Source organism: Engystomops pustulosus, chromosome 3, assembly GCF_040894005.1.
Source record: "Engystomops pustulosus chromosome 3, aEngPut4.maternal, whole genome shotgun sequence".
NCBI classification, from domain to species: domain Eukaryota; kingdom Metazoa; phylum Chordata; class Amphibia; order Anura; family Leptodactylidae; genus Engystomops; species Engystomops pustulosus.
This window is the reverse complement of record NC_092413.1, coordinates 188773111-188789770: the sequence shown is the minus strand read 5'-3', so window position 1 is coordinate 188789770 and position 16660 is coordinate 188773111. Positions and strand designations below refer to the sequence as shown.

The following is a 16660-nucleotide window of genomic DNA, read 5'->3' as shown; positions in this document are numbered from 1 at the left end:
CTCCAAAAATTATGATTTTTACCTTTTCAATCCCACAAAAAATGATATAAAATGCGACCAAAAAACCATATGTACTCAGACATGATACTGGTGCAAAGTACAACATGTCCCGCAAAAAACAAGCCATCAACCAGCTCCGTAGCCAAAAACGTAACAAAGTTATGCCACTTGGAAGACGGCAATACAAAAATTATAGATTTTTCCCCACATTAGGGTTTTGTTTGACAAATTTAGTAAAACGTAAGAAAATATATTCATGTCTGGTATCCCCGTAATCGTATCGACCCATAGAATAAAGCTAACAGGATTATTAGGCTATACGGTGAACACCAAAAAAAAAAAAAGTCAAAAATCCAGTACAGAATTGATGCTTTTCTACTCCTGCCCTCAAAAAAAGTTCCTAAATTTTCAACAATAGGTGATACCAACCCCAAAATGGTAACAATGGAAAAAGCATCTCATCCCGCAAAAAAAATGCCGTCACATGGCCCCAATAACGAAAAAGCGAAAATTTTATAGCCTTCAAAAGGGGCCAATGAGGAAACTAAAATCCTGGCAGCTGCAGCGCCCTCCTTCCCTTCTGCGCCTCGCTGTGCGCCCATAAAACAAGTCACAGCCACATGTGGGGGGTCTTTGTACTCAGGAGAAATTGCAGAACAAATTGTATGGTGGGTTTTCTCTTTTTATATTTTGGAAATGTGTAAATTTTGGTGCTAAATGAACGTATAAGGGAACAATATGACCATTCTAAATTTCACCTCCATTTTGATTCAATTACTATGAAGATCTCAAGGGGTTAACAATCTTCGTAAAAGCTGTTTCTGATAGCTTGAGGGGTGCAGATTTGAAAATGGGTAGATTATATAGGGGGTTTTGATGCTAAATATGTAAAATTTCATTCAAAACTGTATTTATCCCCAAAATAGTCAATTCTGAAAATCCGGAAAAGCGATATTCTATTTGTAAGCCGCGTGACGTCAAAATAAATTATCCAGATATTTCAGAAATTATGAAAATGTAAAGTAGACAAATGGGAAATGTTATTCAGCAACTTATTTAGCTGGTAAATCTATCTGCCTGAAAACGTGATGATTTAGAATTTCGAAAATGGCAAATTTTTCAAAAAATTCATCATATTTTCTTTTTTTTGTAAATAAACGCAAAACTTATCTGCCAAAATTTACCACTAAAATGAAGTACAACATGTGGGGAAAAAACAATCTCAGAATCGTTTTGATAAGTAACAGTGTTCAAAAGTTATAACCATATAAAGCGAAGCAAGTCAGAATCCAAAAAATCGGGCTGAGCCTTAAGCTGTAAAATGGCTGCGTCCTTAAGGGGTTAAAGAACTAATATAAAAGGATTTGTCTTGCCACTCTTGTGCTTGGGGATGGAGAGGGGTAGGAATTCCTTTATGGAAAGCAATGTTGCATGTGCAGAGATTACACAGCAAGGAGAGCTGAACCTACTACCCCAATTTAATAATTCCTCACACTACCCCAATTCTCACCCTGTCGCAAAAGGAAGCCCTCACCAGCTCACATTTATCCATCCCCGTTTCTTGTGCAGCGAGGTTAGAGCATAGCAGGCTCAAAAAAATGATTGCAGTGTGAACAGCCTATATACAGATCCAACCAGTGGGAGCCTGACAGCAACCATGAATGTCCGACATGAGTATTGGGGAACTATCCTTGTTATGAGGAGGAGTTATTGAATTGTGATAGTAGACCCAACTACCCCACCTTAAAGGAAACCTACCACTTGAAGTGGCAGGTATAAGGGGGAACTACCGAGCTCCAGGTCAGGGTGAGCTGGTCCCGGAGCTTATTTTTGTTAGTGTTTTAAACCGCAGTGTCGCGGTTTAAAACACTTTTTAAACTTTATGGCCGAAGCTGCGATACCGCGGTTTAAAACACTAACAAAAATAAGCTCCGGCACCAGCTCACCCTGAGCTGGTGCTCGGTAGTTCCCTCTTATACCTACCACTTCAAGTGGTAGGTTTCCTTTAATCTCTGCACATGTGAGACTGCTTCCCATAGAGCACAGCTGTAACACCCATCCTTTCATTCACTTGATGCATAAATGCACTTTTGCTTTAACCCCTTAAGGACCAGGCCCTTTTTCGTTTTTGCGTTTTTATTTTTCACTCCCCACCTTCAAAAATCTATAACTTTTTTATTTTTCCATGTACAGAGCTGTGTGATGTCTTATTTTCTGCGTAACAAATTGCACTTCGTAGTGATGGTATTAAATATTCCATGCCATATACTGGGAAGCGGAAAAAAAATTCTAAATGCAGTGAAAATGATGAAAAAACACATTTGCGCCATTTCTTGTAGGCTTGTTTTGTACAGCTTTCACTGTGCGCCCCAAATGACATGTCTACTTCATTCATTGGTTCAATACGATCATGGGGATACCAAATTTGTATAGGTTTTATAATGTTTTCATACATTTACAAAAATTAAAACCTCCTGTACAGAAAAAAAATTCTTCATTTTACAGTGTTCTTGCGCTAATAACTTTTTCATACTTTAGTGTACAGAGATGTGGGTGGTGTCATTTTTTGCGACTTCTGATGACGTTTTCAACGCTTTTATTTATAGGACTGTGCGACCTTTTGATCACTTTTTATAGAATTTTTTCTATTTTTCAAAATGGCAAAAAAATGCAATTTGCGACTTCGGGCGCTATTTTCCGCTACGGGGTAAAACGCAGTGAAAAACGGTTATTATATTTTGATAGATCGGGCATTTTCGGACGCGGCGATACCTAATGTGTTTAGGATTTTTACTGTTTATTTATATTTATATCAGTTCTAGGGAAAGGGGGGTGATTTGAATTTTTATGTTTTTTTAATATAATATATAATATATTATAATATAATTTTTTTTTTTATACTTTTTTTAAAAAAAAATTTTTACTATTTTTCAGACTCCCTAGGGTACTTTAACCCTAGGTTGTCTGATTGATCCTATCATATACTGCCATACTACAGTATGGCAGTATATGGGGATTTTGCATACCATCTATTACAATGTGCAGATCGCACATTGTAATAGATAGCCGAGATCATGATAGCCTCGGATCTTTATGTGATCCGAGGCTGTCATGACAACGGATCGCCGCTCCCCGGTCGCGGGGTCGCAAGCACCGATCGCGGGTGTTAGCGACGGGCATTTGCTTCATCATGAAGCAAATGCCCGGTGAGTATGAAGAGGGCTCAGCCCGTGAGCCCTCTTCATACTCCCCCATGCGCAGCAAGACGTAAGGGTACGTCTTATTGCGCTATGGGGTTAAAGAGCAGCTGTCACCAGAGACCTAATTTTCACTAAAGACAGGTTGTAGAAGCTTATTACACCTGCAGTGCAAATCTGTCTTTCTCTAACCATTTGCATTACAATATAATTATGTGTTATTACTTGCCTTGTACCCTGACAGAATCTTCTGTGTATTCCCTGGGGTTGGGCTTTGGTTTGGAAGCATTTAAAAAAACATGTGACTTGTCTGTGCTGCTCACTCCTCAGTCAACAGCTCCCACCTTTGTGCTTTTGTACAGCTCCTCCCTTCACCACCGATGTCAGCTCACCAGCTTGTGGGCTCTGACAAGGATCTGGAGGGAGGAGCCAAGAGCTGAGGAGTCTGCAGCACAGACAAATCACATGTGTTTTCTTGTTTTTTTTTACTTTGTTTAAATGTATCCAAATGTAGTGAAAGCAGAAAGGCAGCTGTAATGAGCTTTTGCAACTTTAGTGAAAATTAGGTCCCTGGTGACAGGTTCCCTTTTAAGCCAATTTAACCCTGTTAACTTTTAAAAAAATCTGTAGTCCAATGTATGTACATGAGGAACTACAGTTTTTTGTTTGTAATCCTCATTTTCAGGAAGCACTTACCTTTGCAGTCCAGCATAGAACGCTGTTTCAAGGGGACCTAGCTGCTGTGACTCACTGCTTCCCCCTCCCCTCTCCATGGGCGTCTATGTAATCTGACACTTTAGGGAGATTGGGTCAGCAGATTTCATAGTGTAAAAGCAGATTATGAAAGAAAGAGAGAGAATGATAACAACCAAAGTACATAGAGGAGGCAGCACTTTACGGGCAAAGTTTATGTTCTCCCATATTGTTTTATACAAAGTATATTGAAAAGTTAGTGACCATTTTACATTACTGTTTTTCCAGTCTCCAACAGAAAGAATTGATAGAAGTTGTAAGTATATGACAATGTTGCATTCACAAAATAAACTCACCCTCCAAAAAAAAATCTCTTTTGTGTTGTTTCATTAACAGCGAATTAAAATCTTGGCCTTTAGAATGTATTAACCTACAGAATAAAGAAACTAGAGAGAAGGTAGACAAGGTTTATTACCACTTCTGCCTTCTCCTTTCTATACTGCATAGCACTGACGGAGCTCTATTCAGAATAACAGAGCCAGTACTGCTGCCGGGTCTGAAAGCGTAAAAGGAGTTCTAACATTTAAACCTCTTACTTTACAATGTTACTCATTTAGGCCCCTTCCACACTAGCGAGTGTGATGCGATGAACTCGCATCACACTCGCAACGCAAGCTGCCGGGAACGCACGGCCCGAACGCTGCACCGCGGGAGTGAACTCAGCATGTCAGTTCACTCCCACGGTGCAGCGTTCGGGCCGTGCGTTCCCGGCAGCTTGCGTTGCGAGTGTGATGCGAGTTCATCGCATCACACTCGCTAGTGTGGAAGGGGCCTTAAATTGCTGTTTTAGCTCCTATCACTCAGTGGTGGTCAGTGTAATATTCCAGAGTGTGGGGAGGGACTCTAAGCAGATACTTTGTGATCCTCCTTTGCTATGAGATGCTGTGAGCTGACAATGTGCTTAGATTATCAGGGTACAAGGTTTAGTTTCACTTTTACTTATCTACTGGTATCTGAGACCGATCAAAGTCATGAGATGAATATAAGACACAGTCTGCTCTTCTATCTCACCTATAAAACACAGTCAGCTCTGCTATACCTCCCCCTCGCCACCCATCAAGACCTTATCTTGTCTGTAGTTTGTAGAGCTGGTCTTGTCTACATCCTGTCCTTGTCTACATCCTCTCCGGATCCTGCCTCTCCCCCTGCACCTGCAATACAAGAGAAGCCATTCAAGAGAGAGGAATCTGCAAACCGTTGTCAAAAGTTTATGGTCGTATCCAGGGACAACCAAAATGTATACACCTACGCTGATAGAAACGGGTTGGAATTATATCTGTGAAATGCTTTTTGTTAATAACAGTGAATTAGAGAATGTGTTATTTTGTTATCCTCCGTATATGTAACAATTGTGTCTTTGTGGGAATACCCCTTTAAATGTAAATGGAGCTTCAGGGTCTGATCAGACCCAGTACAGCTTCAGACATTTCTCCTCACAGGGGGGTTGTTTTCACCTCTAACATATAATGTAAAAAATACGCACAAAAAACTAAAACTTATTCTCCAGTTTTTGTAACTTTAGCCTCCCCATATTTATAATATCTGTCATGAAAAAAGAGCCACAAACTTTTTTAGGGAAATGAACAAAAAGGAAAAAAAAAAAGTTATGGCCCTTAACCAAGACCATCAAGTGTGTAGGTCAGTTTGAGTTTTTTTTAAGGCCTGGACAGAAAGGGGTTAACAAAAAATTCAGAATTTCCTGAGTTTTAAGTTTAGTAAAAAATTATTATTTTGAAGAAAAAAAAGACTAGTCTGGCAAGGGTTAACTGCTATACTGCAGTTTAATGTACAGTGCCGGCTGTGTTCACTGTAGTATCTGGCACAGCTGCCCTGGTTCCCATGTGTGTCCTTGGCACAACCGGTAGCAGATTGGGCCACGTGTACCAGGGCTCTACACTGTATATCTACTTCTCCCTAAGGTTTTCACGGTCTTTCTTGCCACCACCATGGCTGGGCTGAACTTAGTTGTGGGCTTCTTGGTTTCAGTCATTGGCTTTTCTCAGCTTATTCGATGGATTGGGAAGAAGTTTCTGCCGGGCCGGATTTACAGGTGCACGGTCAGTGAGTTTGCCAGCACTCTGCAGCTATGTGCCACCTACATGGAGATCCGCATGCTGGTGGAGATTGGCATGTGGGGCGGTGGATTTGGCCCAGACGTGGTGTCCACTCTACTATTTCTGCTGTTTTTAGCTCATGGATTCACTTTTAATGGAGCATCTGCCAACCCATCGGTGTCTCTTCAGGAGTTCCTGCTGAACGATAGTTCCTTCATAGACACTGGACTTAAGTTAGTGGTGCAGTTTGGGGGCATTGAAGCTGCCCGGCTCTTAACCAGGCAGTACTGGCGGCTGGAGCTGACCCAATTTCACACCATCCAGATGATGATGTTAGACGACTGCAGCTCTTCTTTACAAACCACAGTGGCTCAGGGAATCTTTGTTGAAGCATTGAGCGCTTTCTGCTATCATATAATACTACTCCGCTTCCAAAAGACCAGAATGATCTACAGGGCGCCCCTACTCGCCTTGACTGTAACCCTACTGGCCTATGCAGGTAAGTCTCTTCTTTAGTAACTTACTTTGATTCTGTTTTCCATCCTATTAATATTGATGACTGATCTATTAGATAGGTCATCAGTATCAAATTGATGAGGATCCAAAACCTTGGGGTCCCATCAATCTACTAATTCTGCTCCCGGTTGGAACCAGCCAAGCAGTTCCATGTTGCATGGGCGCTACATGCACCCTGGTCAGCCCCTACAGGGTCACAGTTTTAAGACTCCCACTTATCTAATATTGATCACCAATGGATTAGATGAAAAATCCCCTTAACCATACGACAAGAATTAATCACACTAAATACAATACTCTCTTATGTGCTACTGACAATAGTCAATACTAACTGTATAGATCTGGCCCATAATATTATCTCTGGGAACAATTTTGAATGAGCAGGGATCAGGGGGGGAGGGGAGTTACCAGAACCCCCTGTGCTGTAGCTTCACAAGCTGTTACACTGTCTCAAATAAACATAGTTAATTCAGCTCACTCTACAAAGATTGTAAACAGAAGTCAGCGGTGTATTTAAACTGCCCCTGCAAGTCTGGGATTCACTTCCTAAATATGGTACATTAGCTTCTTGGAGATTGGAGGATGTTTCCCTTATGTCTGCTTTAAATCTGTGGTTTAAAGACCTTAAGAGGAGCTTCAAAGGTCTGGAAATGGCTCTTGTGTACATGTGTATTGAGAGCAGTAACAGATGTACAAGGATTTCATGGGTGAATGTCCTTTTCATTTCAGTATAAAATTTGGTATGGGGTTTCAGTGGCCTTGGGCCCCGGGCTACCGCCAACACCACCTATATTATAATCCACTACTGATAGAAGTTGGTTACCCGGTGGTGCACAAGAGAGAGAGTAAGGAGGTTAAATCAAAACTAATACAAACCGTGTCAGTCCCAGTGATCTAAAATCCTCAAGAACAACAGTTTTCTCCAGTACTCAAAAATGGTTTAAAATTGTATTCTTTTATTCATTTAAAATAGAAAAACTGTGTTTTGCTATTTTTAATGAATTAAACTCAAGTTTTATCCATTTTCTTAGATTGCTGTTCCCCCTCCCCGCCTGCCCTCGGTATAGTTATAAAAATTGATTTTAGAAGGATGGAGGCCATGGATAATAAATATGGCGATTAACACAGTCACAGTGCCTGGATCTATGTGTAAGAGTCCTGGTGTATCATGAAGGATTTTGATGGTACATTTTCTTTGAAAATAGAAGCAGGGGCGTAACTACAACGGTAGCAGTCATAGCAGCTGCTATGGGGCCCACAGTGTCAGGGGGCCCCGGCATCCAACTGGCTGCACAAATAAATGGAGCATGTGCCCCATTATATACATATTATGCTGCATGTTGTACAGCCTAATATGTATATAACATTGCACATCTTCCACAGTACACAACGGAGACAAGAAATGTCGGGGCAGGGGGTGCGAGGAGATGGCAGGACAGCAGGACTAGGAATCTCTCATCTCAAGCTTTTTGTTTTCTACTTCCATGTGATCAGCAGCTACTGAGCTGCATGAATGTATTAGTGTATAAATGTGTATGTATGAGTATAGAACTTTATGCGTGCATACAATCGCACACATTTATACACTCATACACACACATTTATATACTTGGAATTTGGGTCCACTATCCACTGGAAATCTAGTAATTTCAACTTAATTTTGTGATAATGTCCATAACTTTTATTCTTCATTTTTTTACTTGTTTCACGGTTTCTTTTCTTAGGTGGCCCATACACCGCGGGTTACTTCAATCCAGTTCTGGCATACGCCCTGACCTTCAGCTGTCCTGGGAAGACTTGGCAGGAATACTCCATTGTCTACATTGCTGGAGCTTTAATTGGTGAGTAGAAGAATGAATCTTATTTACAGAAAAGACTATTTGGTGGAAGAATGCGAGTTAGGGTGTGAATCATCAGGGCGATTTCACACGAGCTTATGCCAGCCTCTCCATAGAGACGAATGATGGCGTACGGCCATGCACGCGGGGAAAGATAGGACATGAATACCTACCTTTCTACCTTTCATGTCCTATCTTTTGCCCATGTATAGAGCGGTACGTGTGGCACCGTATTGCTCAGTCCGCCAATTGCCGTCTATGGGGGATGTATGTAGGGGTGCAAGCTTGCAGCCCTACATACATCACCCAAGCGTTCATGTCAATGCCGCCTAATAGTCATACGAATAAACGGTCATAAATAAGGTGTCGCCAAAAGTTGACAATACAATTTTCCCTATAATTCATAACAATAGTGTATATGTATTGTCATTCTATAAATGCTGTTTATTACACAATTTGATCACATATATTACTCAGGACTGCAGTGGAAGTTCATTTATTCGCTCACTGCACCCTTGGGGATGGGTTTATTAAAACACTAGACCCTCCAAGGACAATGTGAGGCAATCACTTGTCCAAGGGATATTACAGTCATTTTGTATGACATGGAAACAAAGCCTGGTAACTGAAATGATTATGATCTCCTGGTATGGGCATGTATAGTTTACTTCTTACACCTGTGCATAGGATGGTCCATATAACATTGGTTTTATTAGCCAGGTTCAAATGGTGTCATTTTAGGGTGGATTTAGCTGATTCATTTCAATGACCACACTTTTCCAATAACATTGTGTGAAAAATTGGACTATATGGCAACGCATGTTTGGACGTTTGAAACTTTTGCCAAGTATGGGCAGGGCAGTTATGGACCTTATTCAGTCGCTACTTGAACTCTCTATTTTTTTCCTAGGAATGCTTTTGGCTCTCTTCCTGTATAACGGAAACATCCCACGTCTCTTCCAAAAGAACTTTCTCTACAACCAGAAGAGCAAATTCCGAACCCCAAAGGCAAAAACTTCCAAAAAAGTTCAGTCTCCTGTTTCAAAAAAAGTCCAGTCTGCACCAAAAGTGGCAGAGAAACCAGCGGAAACAAAGGGGAAGAAGGCTGCAAAAGAGAAGAGTAGCTAATCCTACCCAAATATGAAAGCCTGCTACTGGATACCCCTCAGAGAGACAAGTCTCATTTCTACCTATAATGCAGTTCTGTTATTGTATATGTGGATAGCTCCTGGAATATTTCATGCCGCATGAATGATGTGATATTTTTAGGGAACCTGTCAGGGACATTTGGGACAATAAAACACCCACAGTTCCTTATGGACTTGTGGTATTGTGTCCCAAATCGCCCTCTACACGGTCAGATTAAAAAAAAAAAAACATTTGTACTTCCCTGCACCCAGTGCTCCTGTCGCCTGCGTGCTGCGGCTGATGTAATACACCCGGCTTCACTGAACAAGCGTCTTAGGTACGGCACATGCGCAGTGACGTTGGGATATTGTCCCGGCTTCTCATTCCGTATCGTGAGAGAAGGCGCAAGCGCGGAATCTACTGATGTGAGTCCGATGTGCCTCATTGGGCTCAAACTTAGGTAAGTATTAATGTCTTTTTTTTGTTTTTTTATACATAGGCCACTCAAAAATGATATACAGGTCGATTTGGGACCCTAAACCTGACAGGTCTTCTTTAAAGCTCTAGGACCTGAATGGAAATATTGGGGGGAAATGTATTAATAGCAACTCAAAGTTAGACTGGAAATTCCTAAAACTTAAAATCTTAAATGAAATCTACCATCAAAACCGAACATGATAAACCAGAGTCATAGATCCAGGCACCGGGACTGTGGTAATCATCTTATTTTGTTATCCATTTATAATCCTTTTATAATCAACTTTTAAACATGATGCTAATGAGTCAGAAGGGCTCTACCGAAGGCCTTCCATTCTGTAGCTTTACAAGCTGCTACAATGTTTCACCCTCTGATGGAGCAGGGGGATGGTGAGACAGTATTACAGCCTTTGAAGCTACAGCCCGAGAGGCTCTGGTAGAGCACTTCTGTCTCATTAGCATAATTATAAAAGTTGATTTCAGAAGGAAGGGGGTCATGGATAACAAATATAAGCAGATTACCACAGTGACGGTTCCTGGATCTATAAGTACGTGTCCCTGCTTTATCATGATGGATTTTCATGTTAGATTTGGTTTAAACTCACAGCGGCTCATTGTAATGCCATCCCCTTACAGGACACATCCACCAAACCTCTACATCCCTATAGCTACACTACAAGCCGTTTGTAGTTCTGTGATTTCTTGACTTGGAAAGCGAGCTAGCCAATTAGGCAACCTTTTTCTGTCTTGCTCGAACTTAGTTCTGTGATTGGGAGCAGCATACATGTCCCTATCCTGCCTCCCTTGAGAACATGATTCGTAGTTACACAGTCCTAGAATCTGATTCCCGTATCTTGACACATATGAAAACACCTCCAAAACCCAATGCAGCGTTTCACCTCCACATAAGCCACTGAATAGGAAAACAATGGTGAACATCCAAGTCCTTGTCCCAAATGGATACTGTACATTCACTACTTGTAAGGAAAGTGACATGGACAGACATAACAGCCCTTGTAACTTACCAGGATGTGTTATTAAGAAAATTAAAGCCATTGACACACACCCTGCTGTTTGGTTGTCATCTTTTAAAAGAGCGATGATACAAGAGCTCCCATCCGCTGCACTGCTCTTGGTCCATGGAAATCGAGCAGAACATGATTCTATTTCCACAGACAAAGCGATTTCCTGGGCAGGTAGCCTAACTATGTGTAACTCTGAAAAGTTGTTGTGTTTTTATAAAATCCAAAGTTTGTTATACAGCTGCATGTGGAAAAAATCCTGCTGCTACCTGTTTGTGGTGGTGTCCCACCTCCTAAGGAGCCACAACTCTCTGTGCCTCAATCACAGGTTTACACGAAGCTGGCAGGAAAGGGGTTTTGGATAGAAAAAAATAGGTCCTCCTCTTCACACAGCGGCACCCTGTAGGTATGTCCCTTCCTCTGCCAGCAAACCCTTGGACTGCTCCTCCTCCTCATACAGCTAGCACCCACAGGTCCTTCTCCTCCTCCTCCTACAGCCAGCACCCACAGGTCCTTCTCCTCCTCATACAGCCAGCACCCACAGGTCCGTCTCCTCCTCCCCATACAGCCAGCACCCCCAGGTCCTTCTCCTCATACAGCCAGCACCCACAGGTCCTTCTCCTCCTCATACAGCCAGCACCCACAGGTCCTTCTCTTCCTCCTACAGCCAGCACCCACAGGTCCTTCTCTTCCTCCTCCTACAGCCAGCACCCACAGGTCCTTCTCCTCCTCCTTATACAGTCACCCCCCCCCCCCTAGGTCCATCTCCCCCTCACACAGCTCATGTTCCCATATTCCTCACATAGCCAGCACCTACAGGTCCCCTCTTCTTCCTCATATAGTCAGCACCTACATGTCTTTCTCCGCCTTCTTCTCACACAACCAATACAATCAGGTTCCCCCTCTTCTTTACACTGCTTGTACCCCCAAGTCCTTGTTCTCCTCCTCATACAGCCCACACTCTCAGGTCCTTCCCCTCTTCCTGGCACAGAACAACATCCCCAGGGAGCCCTCCATTTCAAACAGATATTTTTTTAATAAACTAGATTTTATTTAGTACCAACACAAAAACACACCGCCCCATAGTCAGACCCCCACTGATTAGACATCTATTTCATATTCAGAATAAGGTTATTGCTATTTTGAGGCCCCTCTCACACTTGTGTTTTTCACGTGGAGTTCTGTGCTTGCATTTGATGTTCTCAATGGTCTTGTTGTTTGCATTTTTTTTCACATGCATCCATGTGTTTTTTTCGTGCACGCCAAAATTGCAGCATTCTCTACTTTTGAATTACATGCATAGTTTTCACTCCCCATTCAAGTGTATGGAGACGGATCAAAAACGCATTGCATTTGCGAGCCGTGAAAAATGCAAAAACTCTAATGACTCCTAGCAAAAACTGACCAAAAACACAGGCAAAAACATGACTTTTTCATGCATTTCACTCTGACGTGATCTGCAAAGCAAGTGTGAAAGAGGCCTTAAAATGGAAATAGTGGCAGCATTTTTTAAAATTAAGGCATCACTAGAAGATTTATCAAAAGTGTCAGAGGTTAATGAGAGTTTAGAGAGTTTTGCTTTGATAATTCTGATAAATATCGCCCTTAATGTCTAACAGTGAAAAGTCCCACTAAACTGTCTTACACTTTAACCATATTTATGACGGTATCTGATGCTGGATTATAAATCCTGTACCAAGGATTTATTTATTAGTTTATTTTTTTAAGAAAAATAACAATGCCCCATCATCCTTGTTTCGGTAGAAGAGCCCATTGTCTTCTTATGTGTTGACGTCTGTAACTGTTATATTTAGCGATTCTATATTTTTCTTGCTTATATTGCTTTTTGGACAATATCTCTGTATACTGAATTTCTGGCGTGACCAGCTGGCGACATAACAGCCTCTCAGATTTTTGGAGTCCTGTCTTTAGGTTGTAACCAAGAATTCTTGAATATCCAGCCTGAAACGGTTTCAGAAGTTTGTCGTTGATTTTACTTGGATCTACCTGACCTTGTAAACAGACTTCAGATTGTGCAGCCCTCCTCCTCCGAAGTTCCTGCACCTCGCTCTGCATTCTGTCTCGGCCAAATGCGTACACCTTTTCCCAGAAGGACGTGTTGAAGTAAACATATAGTTGCCAGTCCAGCTGGTTCCAAGTTTTGATTTTCTCTTGAGTTTCCTCAGACAGAACCTTCCGGCTGGTCACATTTCTGCTGTTTAGAGGAAAAGACAAGACATCATCAAAACTCCAGCAGAGGGCATCCTTCAGAAGAATTAGTGACTCATCAAAGTACTCTGTGATCAGGACCAAGTCGAACGCAGCCTCTATCGTTTTCTTCGCCACCTTGAAGTATTTTGGAGTTTGAACCTGAATCCGGTCAAGTCCAAGATCATAGGCCATGATGTTTTTTCCATAACTGTGGGATATACTTGTTTTATTATAATATTTATAAGGATTCTTAAGGAAATCTTCTAGGCTCTTGGCTTTCATAAAGATATCCATAGATTTGTAATATGAAAATGAAGATTCCATGAGAGAGACAGGATTCCGCATTATGGTGAAATAAAAAGTGTCAGTGGGCATTACCCTTTCCACCTGTAAGGAATCACAAAGAGATGAACATGACTAATTCTCAAGGAAGTATTTTGGGTGTACTCAGGGGGGGAATGTAGGCACTCTGAACCACAATTTTATAGGGCTCCTTCATGTCCCAGTACTGTATAGTCACCCTAAAGTCTAATATGTGCAAATGTGCCCAAATATGGGCAATGTTTTTGTGCATCATGAAGTTTTCTGCATTGGCAATTAAAGTGGCACAAGCACCGAAATATGATAAATAATCCCCTTTGTGTCCATCACATAAGTCAAATGTAAAAAACAAAACCACACTCTGCCCCATGCCCCCAAAATTTAATAGAGACCCCTCAATATATTACAACCTATGTTATAACTCCTAAATACGGAGTGCTGCTTCATTGCAAATCTTTCCTGGATGTACGGGTCGGTGTCAGGCCCTCTTCTGAAGACCTGCACCCAATTTTCTCCTTTTTACACGGTGCTGCTCCTTAGCCCTCCTTTGGTTTGGCTCCTAAATAACCAATATTGTACCCCTATTTATATGTTAATTCCCCTAAATTATTACACAATATATGGTTTCCCCATTAATTATTTTATATCCTATGTCCCTATAAAAATATATATAATGCCACCTCTGATTATTTTGTCCCTACTTACGGTATTAATTTTGTTTTATATAATGTTCTCCATAATTATTATTATTTATATTTAGGGCTCTCTTATTACTGTAATTATATAATAAATATTGTAATTCTATTCAATTAATTTATATACATAGTCCACTCATGTATTATTATTATATATAATCCTCTCCAAATTTTTCATTTACTCATAGGGGGAGATTTATCAGAAGTCTCTTAGAGATGTTATCCAATCAGAGCTCAGCTTTCATTTTCCCACAGCTGTTTATAAAATTAAAGTTGCGCTCTGATTGGTTTCCATGGTTTTACCTAAGAAACTTGATGATAAATCCCCACATAATGTCCATTCAAGTATAAACTTACCGGTACATAAAGTGCCTCCAATATTAATATTTATTTAACAAGATTAATTATTAATTTATTATTAAAATTTATATTAATTTATATAGTGTCTCCCCAATTATTGTTTTATATACAGTGTCTCCCTATTACTTTATATATTACCCCCCAACTATTATTTCAAATAGACAATTATTATTTTACATAGTGCCTCTCCAATTCTGGCTTTTCAAAAAATAAAAATCATTTACTTACCAAAGCCAGCTCTCCTGCATCCTCCACCTGTCTTCTTGTTGGTACATCAGGACTGATCTGGAAGGATGCAAGGCAGAATGATGACTTCATCATGTGGCCGAGCGTCCTGGGTAAGGGTGCGACACTTTCAGGGAAGGTCTCATGGCTGCATTCTACTCATAGTCAATGACTTCTGCGTTTTAAAGATGCAGATGCTATTGACACTGATAGCTAAAGTAATAACCATGGCAGATGCCAGGGCCCTCTGGTCAATCTTATGGTGGGCCAGTCTGAGCCAGTATTATTAGAAATACACATCTGTAGCTTAATTCGCTTATCCTCATTATCAGAGATTTTGAAAAGGCCTACCTCTGTGAGCTGGAAGCGCAAATGGTGACACATTATATCATAACTAGGCCGGATTCTTGTTATGAAGCTTTCCACAAATTCAGCCCTGAAATCGTAGGGATAGTAGAATTGTGCGAGGTTCTGAGTTGGTAGTGCGAACATTAAGTTGTGCGATTCTCCAAACCGGAAGAGAATATTCATGATGGTACTGCTGCCTGTTTTATGGGTCTTCAGGAAGAATATGTGTGTGAGCGGCCGGCAGGATGGTCTCTCCTGAAGCTCCTTTCTGTTAGAAATGTTAGAGGATGACACTTCATACTGGCATCTGGGAATAAAAGGCACATTTTAACAAATCTGTAATCTGCCGAAAATTAGGTGTTTGTGCACTGTTAAAGACACAGATTTTAGAAAGCTGAGTTCTCTTTTGCATGGTGTCAATGGTGTGTAACATTTCTGGTTCTCTACGGCAAAGAAAGGGTAACTGATAACCTCCCTGGTGGTCTGGAGTAGTGAAGGTGACTTAAACAGTAAAATGTTAATAGTAATTTCCCTGGTAGTATATGGCAGTGAAAGGGTTAACGTTAGCATCTAGGTACCTCACTTGAGGACTAGAAATGATCACGTAGTTGATGGTTGATATCTGCATATTCTGGGGCAGATCAGAGTCTGAGATATATGTACATTTTTAACATATCCCCCTGCCTTCTGTAAGTAAGGTAAGTAGCAGTCCGGTGTTGCTAATCAAAGGATCTTGATAAATTGATCATCAGCAAGTGTGACCACCTCTAGAAAAGCTGAAGTTTTGTCAGTTTACTGGGATAGAATATTTAGGTGTATGTTGAAAAAATTGAAAGACACTCCCCCTCCCTGCATACATTGTCATACATTGTCATGGCAGTAGGAGGCCAACTTACAGTCATCAGACCTTCCAGTGATAACCACGTATTAATTTTTGCATATTGTTATAAACATGCTTTTCTCTTAAATAACAGATGGCTGAAGAATGTGGCAGGTATATCTGGAAAACATATTACATGCCTTATACAAGGCTGATTTCTGTGGTTTGGGAGATGATAGACTCCTTTTAACAGGAGTGAATTATTACTTTAGGGGGAACATTTTTGGCTACTCCTAGTACCCATAAGATGCAGAAGAAGGTACAGAATAGTACTGTAAAAATTATCTCTGCTTATAATTGCCAGTAGGGGGAGCTAGTACACCTACAGAAACAAGTTTAATAAGAGCTGAATAATACTAGAAATGGAGGTCTCCATTGTTCTGCTTTGTTATAGTGTAACAGATAGGAGTAATGTTATAGCCTATAATAGGATATTTTATTTTTCCTGTCCATCATTTCAGCTGGATAAAAATGTCCTGCAAAAATATCACAGAACCACCAAAAGGGCCCAATGGGGTTTCTGTGTTGTAGTCTGGAGCCCCTGAGGCTCATTTACATAATTTCTCCCAAACTAGGCCATTACAAGATAAAGGAAAAATATATCATGTTTCAGGGGACACATCCCAGCGTGTGCT

The 16660-nt window shown here is 40.9% G+C and overlaps 2 protein-coding genes across 2 annotated transcripts; one reads left to right on the top strand and one right to left on the bottom strand.

Annotated features, from left to right (window-relative positions):
• The first annotated feature begins 5855 nt into the window (after positions 1 to 5855).
• LOC140120668 (aquaporin-12-like) lies at positions 5856 to 11028 on the top strand. The gene is made up of 3 exons (XM_072139629.1): positions 5856 to 6503; positions 8245 to 8361; positions 9269 to 11028. The coding sequence occupies exons 1-3, from the start codon at positions 5897 to 5899 to the stop codon at positions 9484 to 9486; spliced, it is 942 nt and encodes a 313-aa protein (XP_071995730.1). The 5' UTR covers positions 5856 to 5896; the 3' UTR covers positions 9487 to 11028.
• Positions 11029 to 12050: 1022 nt separating this feature from the next.
• LOC140120667 (galactose-3-O-sulfotransferase 2-like) lies at positions 12051 to 15448 on the bottom strand. Its single transcript, XM_072139628.1, has 2 exons — positions 15149 to 15448; positions 12051 to 13583 (listed from the first exon to the last, which is right to left on the bottom strand). Exons 1-2 carry the CDS (start codon positions 15326 to 15328, stop codon positions 12732 to 12734), a joined length of 1032 nt encoding a protein of 343 aa, XP_071995729.1. The 5' UTR covers positions 15329 to 15448; the 3' UTR covers positions 12051 to 12731.
• Between the last annotated feature and the right edge of the window lie 1212 nt (positions 15449 to 16660).